Genomic DNA, 14267 nt, shown 5'->3' with positions numbered 1-14267 from the left:
GGTATTGTTTTGCGCAAAAATGGCGACCAGGGCTTTTTTGCACAAAAGCGCATCTAGATTGGCACGGACGCTTTTCCGCAAAAAGTGCTTTTGCAGAAAAGCATCTGTGCCAATCTAGACGCTCTTTTCTACAAATGCTTTTAACGGAAAACTTTTCCGATAAAAGCATTTGCGGAAAATCATGCCAGTCTAGATGTAGCCTCTGTGTTTTATAACCAGTCTCATGGCTGGGGCCTTGCTCATGCAGAGCAGCGCGCAGCGCTGCTGCTGGGTGCAGGCGGGAAGCGCTACCCATGCCTAGGCTACATCAATGAGACTACCCGCCCCAGCAGACACTGCGAGGGAGATGCCCCCGCCCTCTCTTTGGACGCAGGCGCACTAGGCAGCGGGACCTTTCCCCCATCCCTCTCGCGCGGAAGCTTGTTTAGAAACGTGTCTTTGATGACGTTTAACCCCGGGACGCACGTTCCCCTTCTCGCATTGGATGCCGGGAGTTGTCGTTTTCATGGACTGGGCGACCCTTGAGCGGCAACGGGCAGGGGAAGCACGAGTGGACTCCAATTCCCAGTGTGCCGCGCGGGAAGGGGGGGGGGTTTCCCAGCCTCTAGCTGAGAGGAAGGGAGCGTCAGCAAACGGCCACCGCGAGCCGGAAGCCGGCAGTGACAGAAGTGGCAGCTTGTGGCGAGCGGCCGGCGCGCTGGGGAAATGGCCGGCGAGATGACGGTGCTGGGTGAGCGCGCGGGGCCGGAGCGGCTGGGGGAGGGGGGGGGTGTCGCCTGTCTGAGTCCCGGGCTCGGTGCTGGCCCCGGAGGGGAGAGGCTTGGGGGATGGGGGAGTTCGCTGCGGTCCCGGCTCTCGGGCCCCTTGGCTCTGCTCGGGCAGCCCCGTCGCCGGGACCTTTCCTGGCTCGTCACCCGCTCCCTGGGGGTCCCTGCGGGGGGGGGGGGGGGGATTCAGAGTCTTAGCTCCCGAGCAGGGCGCGCGCTGTGGGCTTCATAGGAACCTTCAGGACTTGCCTGAGCGTGACCATTGGAAGCGGCGCTTCCTGTTTCCCTCTTATTTTGGGGCAAGGGTGGCTCTTTGCCTAGTCACCCCAGTTCCGCGCGGGCAAGCGCCTCGGCATAACTGATGCCAAATCTTGCTGACAGTGCTGACGGGTACCACAGTGCGGTGTCCTCCGTGTATTTTTAATTTATGCCCCGAGTTCTTATTTCTGCTCTGCTACGGGTGCTGAGCTTTGCTTTCACATGTAAATTTTCGGGTAGCTCTGGCCAGTCACATCCCAGGGGGCTGGCTACTCCCTGTGTTTTCAACTTCAGAAGGTTGTCAAAGAGCATTTTATCCAGCGCTTTTGCCCATGACCTATCAGAGATGTGTTCAAGTTCAGTGTCACACATCAGCCTAAACCCTCAACCTTTTTAAATTGAGGCATGAAGCTTCTCAAATTGGCATTTCCAGATTCTTATGTCTGAGTCATTTCTATGGGTGACGTCATTTGGTACAGGTCTTATATAGTGTATCACTCAAACATCCTTCAGAGGGAACATTAAATGTAAACATAAACACACACAACTCCTTTCCCATCTTGTCTGTCAGAAAAACACCTTAACATCATCTTTGCCCATTGATTCGCAGGAGAGCAAAATAGAGATGTCACTTGAGTGCTGGACTGGTAGCCAAAGCAAAATGCAGGACAATGTAGCACTTTAAAGACTAACAAGATGGTTTATTAGATGATGAGCTTTCGTGGGCCAGACCCACTTCCTCAGATCAAATAATGGAAGAAAACAGTCTCAACCATATATACCAAAGGATACAATTTAAAAAAATGAACACACATGAAAAGGACAAATCACATTACAGAACAGAAAGGGGATGTGGGGGGGGGGAAGGAAGGTGAATGCCAGTGAGTTAATATTAGAGGTGGGGAAGGGGAAATGTCTGTGAGTTAGTAGTATTAGAGGTGATAATTGGGGAAGCTATCTTTGTAATGTGTAAGATAGTTGGGGTCTTTGTTAAGTCCGGTGCGGAGGGTGTCGAATTTTAGCATGAATGCCAGTTCAGAGGATTCCCTTTCAAGTGCAGATTTGAATGTCTTCTGAAGTAGGATGCAGGTTAGCAGGTCATTGAGACTGTGTCCTTTCTGGTAGCCAGAAATTCCTGAATCTTATTCTGGCTACTTCACTGATTTGTTGTGTGACCTTGAGCAAATTGTATAGTCTTTCTTTGATTTTCTATATGTGTAATTTAGAGATTATACTTACATACCACACATATAAATTGATTAATTAGTTTTTGTAAAGCACTTTGCCGCATTATTTTTTTATGTATCATTCCCTCCTTTAAATTTTCACAAAAAGGGAAGCTGCACTAAATTGGCAGTGTTCTGTAGTTGGATTTCACCAACTTAGTAACAAGTATGAACTTCTGGGCCACTGTACGAGAATTCACAGTCAAAAACCATCCCTTTGAGCGCTCCAGTCTATCTTGCGACCCAGGCAAGCTAGACTTAGGGATAAATTGTCACATGAAAAATCATAAAATATTCAAGTTGCTCCTACTCCAAAGAAACCAGTCATCCTCATCATTTACCCTGAGATCTTACACCAAAGACAACACCCGTAACCAGTCCTGTAACAAACTATATGAAGGCTTATTAATTAGGTGAAAGAAATAAGAAAGTTATTTACAGCTGCAAGAAGTATATATGCACAAATTAATTACCATCCACAGTTGCTAAAGATGACAGAGAAATAGTCAGTTTTACTTCAGGTTGGGCCAAGGGGGTAACCCTTGGAAGTCTCTGCCTTAGTTAAGTTTCTTTCTCACAGTAAGAATTCAGACAGCAAAGAAACGAGTTTTTCGCCTGACCCTATTTTGTCTTTTGGATTTAGCCTTCCAGTCCATTTAAAAATCTCCCTTGCATGTAACATGTCCAAGATGTGATAGTGTTATTCTTTGCTAATCCTTTATATTTTTGATGTTCCTTAACAGCCTCTTTAATCTTGATAGGTTTTTTCTTAGTAGGGGGAGTGCAGGTGGGGGAGGGAGAAGGAGAGAGATAATTCCATGCCTGAGTTCATGAGTACAAAGCTTACATTTTCAAAGCAAAACTTATTTATTTCTCTGTAGCATAGAATACATATATTTCAAGTGAGATCAATGCATGCAGCAATTTAGAGTTTCATAGTCTAACCACTAAATATGTTGTTATATTTTGTACAAAACTAACATCTGTGAACTGGTTGGCTTCCAAACTATGATTTTAAAAGTCTTAACTAACCCCTATTGCCTTGGACAGGACTGGTGCTCAGTTTAGAGTTGTCACAACTTGAATTATAGCTTTGAAGATTTCCATATTTTTGGGATGGGTGCTCTGACACTGTCTTTTATTCCTCTCACAGGTTCAGCTGTCTTGGCCCTTTTGTTGGCTGGCTATCTGGCACAACAGTATCTACCTATGCCTACACCAAAAGTGATTGGAATTGACCTTGGCACCACTTACTGCTCTGTTGGTGTGTTCCTTCCTGGCACAGGGCAAGTGAAAGTTATTTCAGATGAAAGTGGGCATAACAGCATACCAAGCATAGTGTCATTCACAGACACAGATGTGTATGTGGGATATGATGGCCTAGAACTAGCAGATTCTAATCCACAGGATACGGTATATGACTCCAAAAGATTCATAGGGAAAATCTTCACTCCAGAAGAGCTGAAAAATGAAAGTAGCAGATATCCATTTAAGGTAAACAGACAGCAATCTTCACCATTTTAATCCAAACTATAGTTTCATATATCATATTCAGAGGGAGCAGATCTAGTTGCCTTTGTCTGTCATGTAGATGTAGCGTTTCAGGGAAAAAATATGGTGGGATCTGAAAATAGAAATTGTAAACATTTAAAATTACATTATTTTTATAGGTTTTTGTTCTTGATTAACTGTTATACCCCATGTTACTTTTATACTTACGATCATTGCATGAAAGTAGAATGTATTGTTATATGAATTTGAGGCAGAGAGGTGTGAGATTTGGAACTTTAACAAATCAGCTTGTTTCACAACAGAAGGAAAAATCTGAGAGAAGAGTATGTGGGAATGGGAGTCACTGTGTTGGCAAATGCCAAATTTAGGCTTAGTCGGTATGATGGCTCATGAATACGCACATGACCCTCTTTTGTTCTGAGCAGGAGAGTACTGAAATGTGCAAGAATATTCTCTCTGAAATGGAGCCTCACTTTCTATTGACTACATTTATTTTTATTTATTCCGGTACCCGCCCTCCCCCTTAGTTAGTTGATTTATAGCCTTGTTTTGTATCCCAACATATTAAGTAGAATCTTACCTGTTGATAATATATAAGATGCTAACCAAAATAGTGTTTTCCAGTATATGTCAATTGATTTGTATATACCAAATATTTGTACACATTATATAATCACATCTGTCATTGTTCTCAATGCATTTGTTTCTCATGATTATAGATAGCTAGTCTTTTACTTAAATTGAATGTATAGAGAGGAAATTTTAAGTCTTTTTAGCAGATTTGGTTATAATAGTAAATGGGCCTGGATCTAACAAAAGAAGTCTCTCTTAGTAATGGTGAAATTAAACTAGCACAATAAGGATATGTCTACACTACCCCGCTAGTTCGAACTAGCGGGGTAATGTAGGCATACCGCACTTGCAAATGAAGCCCGGGATTTGAATTTCCCGGGCTTCATTTGCATAAGCGGGGAGCCGCCATTTTTAAATCCCCACTTGTTCGAACCCCATGTAGCGCGGCTACACAGCGCTCGAACTAGGTAGTTCGGACTAGGATTCCTATTCCGAACTACCGGTACACCTCGTCCTACGGAATAGGAATCCTAGTCCGAACTACCTAGTTCGAGCGCCGTGTAGCCGCGCTACATGGGGTTCGAACAAGTGGGGATTTAAAAATGGCGGCTCCCCGCTTATGCAAATGAAGCCCGGGAAATTCAAATCCCGGGCTTCATTTGCAAGTGCGGTATGCCTACATTACCCTCCTAGTTCGAACTAGGAGGGTAGTGTAGACATATCCTAAGATACTTAAAATAATGGATATTAAACGTCACGTATCAGAAACAACTTTCATTCCCTTGAATGTACTCTTGTAAAGGATTATTCATTTTGATACTGTGAGACCCTACTTTGAATTTTGACTCATTGATGTGTTTAGGCAAAATAGACAAAAGGCACATTTTCTGGCAGCTTGAGTGCCTTCGTGTTATGTCTTTTATGACACGTAAAGAAAATTGGCTTAGAATATTTAAGACTAGCAAACTTACCACTCTTAGCAGGAGTTCTACATATCCAAGTACAGTTTCACAAAATAATTTTGTTCAGTGAAAGGTGGGCTGTGTTTCACACTTGTGGGTTGTGCTAACTTCCCTCTCCAGATTTTCAACAACAATGGAGCAGCTGAATTTTCAGTGACAACAAATGAAACATATAATGTCTCACCTGAGTATATTGGGTCTCAACTGTTATTGAAATTAAAGAGGATGGCAGAGGAGTACCTTGGAATGCCAGTTTCCAATGCTGTCATTTCAGTGCCAGCAGAGTTTGATGAAAGACAACGAAACTACACTATTAAGGCAGCTAACCTTGCAGGTAATACATTTTTCTGGTATTTTTCCTTTCTATTCTTTGAATGACACTGAGGTTTACTCATCTACTCTAAGGGTATGTCTATACTTGCACCCTAGTTCGAACTAGGGATGAAAATGTAGGCATTTTAAATGGTCAATGAAGCGGGGATTTAAATATCCCACCCTTCATTAGCATGATCTCGCTGGTGCGTTGCTCCGATCAACAGCTGTTTCGAAAGTGAAAGTGCGCACCGGGATGTGTTAGTTCGAACCAACGTTACTCCTCAAATGAACGTCCTTAAATGAGGAGTAATGTTAGTTCAAACCAAACCCCTTGGTTCGAACCAACGCGTCCCAGCGTGCACTTTCGAAACAGCTGTTGATCGGAGCAATGCACCGGCGAGATCATGCTAATGAAGTGCGGGATATTTAAATCCGCGCTTCATTGAACATTTCGAATGCCTACATTTTCATCCCTAGTTCAAACTAAGGTTCAAGTGTAGACATACCCTAAGTTTTTTGTGAAATGTAGAATAGCAGCAGTCAGTGTCAGAAAACTTGATCGGTTTAGAACAGCGGTTCTCAAACTTTTTGGGTTCCGGAGCCCTTTACTTGCGTAAAAATTTATGCGGAACCCCAGTGGTCCACTGAATGTATGTGTTGTACTATTGATGTTTTCAGTTTGTCAACCTCGCAGAGCCCTGAGGCTCTGCGGAGCACACTTTACACTAGTTTAGAATATTAGAAATCACTAATAACCGGAGGGAACTACAAATGACATGTACAGTTAGTATGCTCAAATACTATTTCTAAAGGAAATAGATTTAAAAACCTTCAAGTAGAGAAAAGTATACAGGAAATCTCATGGGAATAAATCAGATTCAAATAAAAATAAGATTAAGGCCAACCCAACTTACCTTTTTGAAAAAAAACACATGGGGGTTACTGTTAAAAGTTAAAGCCATAGCAGATGTAATTCCCTGTGAACTTTCTCTCTCACATTGAACAAAATTTATTGATACTAATAGAATATTTTAATAGACTTTCTGTTTAAATGTACATTAGAATCTGCTTAATGGCAACCCAGGTATTAATTTTAGTTCCCAGCAAAATGTTGCTATTAATCAGATCACATCCCATTGATTCTAACGATAGTGGGATTTGGATATTGGCAACAGCATTTTGCTTATTAAGAATATTTTTTGAAGAAAGGCCACAAGTACAGGCTAGCTTTTAAGGCTGCAGACAAGGAAGGAAGTGTTCGGTTGTGCCTTCCCTTGCTGTAGCCCTGCAAATGTGCCTGTGCACAGGGACTTCGCAGAAAGTAAAGATTTGTGGTTTGGGAAGGGGGCTGTGGCAGAGAAGAGAGCTGTAGCCGCTATGCTGGAGCTACATGGTACTAGGGATGCAAAATTCCATTGAATTGGTTAACCAGTTTTACTGGTTAACTGATTAAATGGGAAGTGGACCGGGCTGGAGCACCCACACTCACACTCACACACACCTCCACCCGCCCGTGCCTGAGAGCTGCTGTGGCTGGGCTGGCATGCCTCTGCCTGTGGTGGGCCCTGCAGGGCTGGACCAGCTACTTGCCCATAATGGGTGGTTAGCACACCAGCCTCTACTGGTTACCCATAATCAGTAAGTCTCACCCTCTAACATCCCTACCTGATAACTCTCCCCGCGCTTTTGGACTGTGCCCTGCCAGGGAACTGCATCCTCGGAAAGAATCAGTGGACCATAATGAGCCCTGGAAAGCAGAGAGGTCCTATGCAGCTCTTTGGCCCCCTGTAGAAAGCCCCATCTTCTGCACTGCCACCTCTTTCTCTACTGCTGCCCTGCCTGCAGTGTGGGGAGGTGCATCCCAGAGCTTTTTTCCCTGGCTGCAGCCTCACAAATGTGTCTTCTCCTCATTGGCAACTGCTGGATGCTGACAGCTTTTTGCTGGGATAATCTACTGTACTATACAGACTTATCAATTGTGATGAGAACACATTAACTTGTTTTGCTTTTTCAGGGTTGGAGATCTTGCGAGTGATTAATGAACCCACTGCTGCAGCTATGGCTTATGGTCTCCATAAAGCTGATGTGTTTAATGTTCTGGTAGTGGATTTGGGTGGAGGAACTTTGGACGTCTCATTGTTGAATAAACAAGGAGGGATGTTTCTGACACGAGCAATGGCAGGTAATAAGTCACCCACACTTCAACAGAACATGTTATTTTTTCATAAGTAGAAAATTTGTTCTACATAATTTCAATGGATACATATTTAAAAAAAAAAAAACATGCTAAAGCTGATGTGCTGAGATGGACATACTTGACAGACCGTTGAGCCCCTCAAACTAATCCCTATTTTCTGTAACTGTAAAATTAGGTTTGCAACTGATATTAAGAGAAATTCATCCACTCTGATGTATTTTAAAGTAAGTTGTGCTCTAGTTTGTGACGTTCAACATTTGTGCACATTACAATTACTGTGCCTGGAGCTGGTGGTGTTTCAAAGCATTCTACTACCTCCATCTGTCTGAGTCCAGGGGATTTGTCCTATAATTGAAGGGTATTTTAGAATAGTCCCCTTCTGTTCTTGGCTTCAGTTCAGATGTTAAAGGTTGTGGAGAGCTCATACTCTGTTAACCCAGAAACAGATTTTGTAACACAAATATGCCAAAATGATTCATCACTTGGCAAAGAATTATGGCCGCAATGCCTTGCAAACCTATGTGGTAAGCACACAATTGCTTTGCAGATGACCTGGATTCAGACAGATCTGCGGCTAGCATTATTGTTGATATTCCCAAATTAATCAGTTTTGATACCTGCTGCACTGTTCAGTGAAGCCAAAAGAGTAATAAATGCAGTCAGCCTTTTCAGTGTGGTTCAATTGGATGATATAGACTCCTTTTTTCAGTCGAAATAAAAAGATGGACTGAATATTGTTGACTATTGTCCTATGTTCCCTCTAATTTTTACATGTATAGAATAAATTTTATTCACATAAAAGCATGTGTGGATGTGCACCACCAGTAGAAACACTTGCTGCCAGCTGTGGGTGCACTGCTAATTAGCTGGGTGACATTTGAATCTCTCCTGGTTGCTATCCTAGCGCACAGCTTACAGGGAACACTGGTATTGAACATTCCATTGAAAAACACTGGGACTGGGTGCGAGCCGGGACAACTGATTCTCCCGTGCTATGCCTCTTCCTTTTAAATGCTTTTAAAGCAGAGGCACAGCGTTTGGGACCAGGTGCGAGCCAAGACAGCTGATTCCTGGCTTGCGCCAGGTTCCCTATTGCACCTCTGCCTTTTAAATGTAGTAAAAGCCAGGCCACTGTTACTACATTTAAAAGGCAGAGTTGCAACAGGATTAGCTCCCAGGGCCAGGAGCTAACCCTGCTGCAGCTCTGCAGTTTCCCCCCTTTCAACTACTCGAGTAGCTGATTAAACAAAATTTAACCTCCCTAGTGCCATGAGCTTTTGTATCATAATAGTTGTTCCTTGAAAAATGTCCTGCACATGACACACATGGAATCTTTTTGCCTTTTGACATACTCTTGAGTGACCTGTCTTGATATATTTTTACGTCTTAGGTAACAACAAACTTGGAGGACAGGACTTTAACCAGCGACTGCTGCAGTACTTGTATGACCAAATTCATCAAAAGTATGGCTTTGTGCCCTCCAGAAAGGAAGAAATACATCGACTTAGGCAGGCTGTGGAAGCAGTCAAGTTAAATTTGACTCTACACCATTCTTCTCCTGTCAGTGTTTCTCTTACTGTGCCAGAAAGGAAGGACTTAAAAGGACTTTCAGAAAGAGAACAGATAAAAATAAATAATATAATTGCAGACAAACCTTCAGAAATGGAAGACATCCTTTTAAGGGATGACCTTTCACAAACACAGAGTAACACTGTCAAAGTTATCTTTGAAACAGAAATCTCAAGAAAATTATTTGAGATTTTGAATGAGGACCTGTTTCAGAAGATTCTTGTGCCTATTGAGCAGGTGTTGAAGGAAGGACATCTACACAAGACAGAAGTGGATGAGATTGTATTAGTAGGGGGCTCCACCCGCATTCCCCGCATACGCAGAGTTATTCAAGAGTTCTTTGGGAAGGAACCCAACACCTCTGTAGATCCTGATTTGGCTGTGGTAATAGGTGTAGCTATCCAAGCTGGCATTGTTGGAGGGTCTTGGCCCCTCCAAGTCAGTGCTGTAGAAATTCCTAATAGACACTTACGAAAAACTAACTTCAACTGAACTTTATTCTTGTCAATTCCATTATTCACTGTTTCAAAAACTGTACTCCTGACAGTGCAGAGACTTACCCAACAAACAATGAAGCCTGCTCTTGGTCATGTAATATTTACCTTTTAAAATTCTGTTCCATTTAAGTGTTGCTAGACCATTCATTGTGTGCTGGCTCTACCATGTTTTAAAGGTATTAGCAATTCAAAAATAATGGACATACTGATATACACACTCACAACCCATCCCTGCCCCGTGGTTTGTAGACTGGATATGGGATGAAAACCTGAGTTGATAGCTGTGAAAACATGCTACTGCCAATAAGATGCACACATTTTCTTGCTAAATTTTATTAGCAGAGCCTGAAGACTTGAAGTGGAATGTAACCATGAGCTTGAACCTATTTTGTAGATAGTGTTGTCATAATGCTGTGGGCATTCCCAGTTGTTTTTATTTACTGTGAGGAGGTGTAGCAGTATTAATGCAGATAGCATAGGTAATGTTCGTCTTAAACTAATTTATTAAACAGAGTTGAGCACTTCAAAGCACCTTCCTAAATGTAGTTTTCCTATTTGAATACTATTTGTCAACTTCAGTTAGTATTCTTGTGCTGCTGTTTATTACAGCACGGGGTTATTGCTGACACTATTTATGGCTCTCTTGTCTTTCTTTAATAGAAGACTTACTGCAATCAAAAAAATTAAGATTTTTTTTTTTTTTTAGCTTTTCATGTTGTTGAAATGTTTGCTTTACAATGCATTTTCCTAACTGATGCCTCTGATTCAGTTTGTCATCAGCTAGAAAGGCAGCCGTGGTCCTTTTAATGTTTTTTTAGCAGGTGTCTGCCTCCTGATATTAATACTGTCATTCCTGCCATGTAGACAGAAGTTTTTATTATAAAACCAAGAGGCTTTTACATTAAACACATTAGGCCCTGCATATGTTCATACACGTTTCTCAGCCAACACACCCCTACCTTTTATTTCCCATGAAATGCATTGGTGCTCAGCTAAGAGAATTGCTACAGTTTATTAACTTGTTCCCTTAAATTAAATCCAACTCTGTTTACCTGATGACTAGTATATTGTTATATATTTTCAGATTCCTGATGCTTGCCTCCATTCTGTAAATTGAACAGAGAAAGCCATACATATAGCACAGGAATTGGGATGTAACTAGCTGTATGCTACCTTTTGATAACTGTTTTGATTACTGATAGGTTCATAAATAAAAGGAATAGAAGTTGACTTCTTGAGCCTCAGCTTTCAGAGGAAGGTTGTAAAGAGACTTATCTAATCATTCCTCTTTTTTTTTTTTAAGGGATAAAATGGAATACTGAATAGCAGCTCCTGTTTATAAACTTTTTTTTATCCATAGTCAATAAAGAGGGTATTGTCATCTCCTAGCAGCAGATAATCAAAATTTGTTTAACAAATCTGAAACTAGGGATGTTAAAATGTATTTGTGTAAACATGTATGCACTGAAACTTTCAGTTGGAACATGTTTACAAATGGCAGGGTGGAGGGGAGGCGGGAGACAGTGGTTGTGAAGAGCTGGCTTTAAAGCTCCTGTTTCTCTCCCCCTTTCCCCTTGCTGCTTCCTCAGTATGGGGGGTGGGGCAGTCAACTCTGAGGGAGCCGATATTTGCGAGAAACCGGGTTAAAAGCTGGCTTCCCACAAGTACTGGCTCCCACCTGCAGATCAGGAGGAAGTACAAGGCGAGCAAGGTGATTTCCTATGGCCCGATGCTGGCTGATGCCCTGCCGTCTGCTTGCTCGCTGCTCTGGCTGTGAGCTGCACAGCATGGCCAACCACCATGCTGCCTTTGGCCCCACAAACTCTTTGGCTGGGCCTGCCCCCCTTACCTTCTGCAGTGGGGAGGAAGTGAGGTGAGGAGGAGTGCATGTATTTATGATGATTTACCAGTAAGCTTACACTCGAATATCCCTACCTGAAATAAGTTGTATTTTAAGTGTGAAAGGTAACAGTTGTGTAACCCTACCATTTTAAAGTGGCCTTGTCTCTTGAGTTTACAGAGTATTTCAGATACTGCTGCTAGCAGTTTTTAAACCATAATCAGGGAAAACCAAGAAGCTTTCTCTATGGAGAAAGAATTTCTGCTACTATTCTTTTTTCTGAAGGACTGTTATGCCCTCTGTGTATATGGGTCCTGCACAACAAGAGGAAACTATTTTAATAAGTGGCTGTAAAACTGCAAAATAGTAAGGGTGTGGGAGGCATGTAATTCTTGAAACTACCCTAACTTTAAGAAGATCTTTCAAAGAAATCACAGACAAATATCAGTATGTGTTACAGTACGCAATTGCATTTTCGGACCCTTATCTTGCAGATATTGCGATGTGTTAACTTCACATATATGCAGAAATATTTGCAAGAATTAACATTTATCCTGCTCTAAATCTTGGTCATAGCATTTAAAGTGTGTTCGAATTACGACTAGGCACCCAATGCTAATTTTTGTTTTTAATCCTGCTGTGTAAAACTAGCAGGATAACTGCATAAAATCAGAATCAAATCATAGCTAATTAAATTGAACCAGAAAAGCTTTTTAAGTCTCAGGAAAGTAGCAAGGGGGGTTAAGAGGAATTTCAAAATGTGAACCTTGCAACAAAAATGTATTGGAAAGATTTAAGAGCCCTAAGTCTGGGAGGATGGGAAAATTGTCCAAGTAAGCTTTTCATTTCCTTAAGTGTAAGTCCACAAGTGCATTTTCTTTTAAGGAGGGATGAGTTTGCTTAGTTTCCAAAAGGGATAGAGATTTTTAGCTAGGATTCTTTTTCTAGAGAAGTTAACATACATTGGACATGGTCTGTTCATTATTTTTTAAACAACCTTATGTGGTTGATACATTTAAGTGCAACTAAGTTATTTATTTTGTAACTAATTCTAGTTTTGGTACTGTATATTGGCACAAACCACTGAATTTTAAACAAAGAATAATATTGCACTTGGTGTATTTTCCCCAGTGCATAGCTTACTATGACATTCCTTTGTTTAACTAAGTGATACAATTTGAAGATTGGAGTTATGTTTTTAAGACTTGCCCTATTTAAATCTTGGTACCTGTAGCTTTAGTCTTGTAACACCTGTCTTTATTTAAAAATGTTTATGTAACTTGAGGTTCAGGGTGCAGTCTTGGAAGTGGTGGTGCATCATCAATATTATAAAATCTTGTCAGTTGAACTGTTGGTATGTACATTATCTGCATTTGGGAAAAATGTCATATTTCTGAGATTTATATACAGCCTTTTAAAATATGTTCTTAAATAAAACTACTTGCCTAAGCTCTGACAAATATTTGTTTCTCTTTTCCTGGGATTTCCTTCTGTTACGTGTTACTGTTAGAAATAAGATAGAGGCTAAGGACAGTGAGAGATATAAGAGATGGTGATAAAGGCTAGAAAAGTGAAGGAGCAGCTCTAAGTAACTTGATTTTTCTAGAATTGTTGTAATCCTCTTAAAAAAAAAACAATAGTGACAAAGATGGTCACTAGAAGCTTGCTGTAAAAATTCCGTACTGTATTGTAGATTTGAATATTCCACACGTGGTGTCCAATGGGATACACTCTCTTGGTAACAATATATAATCTCTCCCTTTGAACTGCAAGATTACTTGGCAGTTGGAGTAATGGTTCTCAATCAGCAGTCCAAGAACTGTGAACTGATTTCAGGGGGCATGCCAAGCATGTCTGGCATTTGGCTTTCTGCCTAGGGAACTAGCAAGTCCAAGTCCTACCAGGCAGGACTGCAAGGAAAGCATCACATAGGGTCCTGGACAACTACCCTGCTTCCTACCTTTTAATACTGGTGCCCTGGCTTTTTATATGCAGAACAGTAGTTGTCACAGCTGAAGCATGGACTTTTTATAGTATGTTGTGGGGGGAAAAGACCATGACCCTCTGTGGTGGAGTATCCTGATACTGCAAGTTGTGAACTGCCCATGTGCATTACTGAGTTGACAGTTAAGAAAAGCAGATTACTGGATGACAGATTTGAATGAGTATGAAAGTGGAGAGCTAAACTAATTAAATATTTAAAATTTCTCTTTGAATAGCTTGCATTAGGGTAGCAACTAAGGCATATAATGAAAATGTAGGGTTTTTTTAAATGACATTTGTTATACAGGCAGTCCCCAAGTTACGCGGATCCGACTTATGTCGGATCCGCAGTTACGAACGGGGCCGTTCCTCTCCCTGGTCTCCAGCAGACCAGGGAGAGGAAGCAAAGCGGTGGAACACGTGGGCAGCGGACAGGGCTGTCCGCTGCCCACGCGCTCCGCGGCTTGGCTCTGCTTTGCTCTGCTTCGCCCCCCCCCCCCCCCCGGTCTGCAGACCAGGGGGACGGGGGGGGGGGGGGCAAAGCAGAGCAAAGCAGAGCCAAGCTGGG

General features: G+C 42.0%; 1 protein-coding gene across 2 annotated transcripts; it reads left to right on the top strand.

The window, feature by feature from the left end:
* The first annotated feature begins 553 nt into the window (after positions 1–553).
* Positions 554–12873, top strand: HSPA13 (heat shock protein family A (Hsp70) member 13). 2 transcript variants are annotated; one of them, XM_075909837.2, is made up of 5 exons: positions 554–730; positions 3405–3745; positions 5419–5632; positions 7628–7795; positions 9201–12873. In XM_075909837.2, the coding sequence occupies exons 1-5, from the start codon at positions 706–708 to the stop codon at positions 9869–9871; spliced, it is 1419 nt and encodes a 472-aa protein (XP_075765952.2). In that variant the 5' UTR covers positions 554–705; the 3' UTR covers positions 9872–12873. The 2 variants fall into 2 exon arrangements, with proteins under 2 accessions (XP_075765952.2, XP_089629616.1); XM_089773490.1 differs by lacking the exon at positions 554–730 and having other exon boundaries at positions 3368–3745.
* The last annotated feature ends 1394 nt before the right edge of the window (positions 12874–14267 follow it).

Source organism: Pelodiscus sinensis, chromosome 1 (assembly GCF_052426305.1).
Source record: "Pelodiscus sinensis isolate ZL-2025 chromosome 1, ASM5242630v1, whole genome shotgun sequence".
Taxonomy (NCBI): domain Eukaryota; kingdom Metazoa; phylum Chordata; order Testudines; family Trionychidae; genus Pelodiscus; species Pelodiscus sinensis.
This window is presented reverse-complemented; position numbering and strand designations above follow the sequence as displayed.

Excerpts from the sequence above, each read along its gene's own strand:
- HSPA13 (XM_089773490.1), top strand. The coding sequence starts at position 3,368 with ATGGGTGCTCTGACACTGTCTTTTATTCCTCTCACAGGTTCAGCTGTC. Across the intron at positions 5,633-7,627 it reads TAAGGCAGCTAACCTTGCAG|GGTTGGAGATCTTGCGAGTG; the intron begins GTAATACATTTT and ends TTGCTTTTTCAG. Across the intron at positions 7,796-9,200 it reads TCTGACACGAGCAATGGCAG|GTAACAACAAACTTGGAGGA; the intron begins GTAATAAGTCAC and ends TTTACGTCTTAG.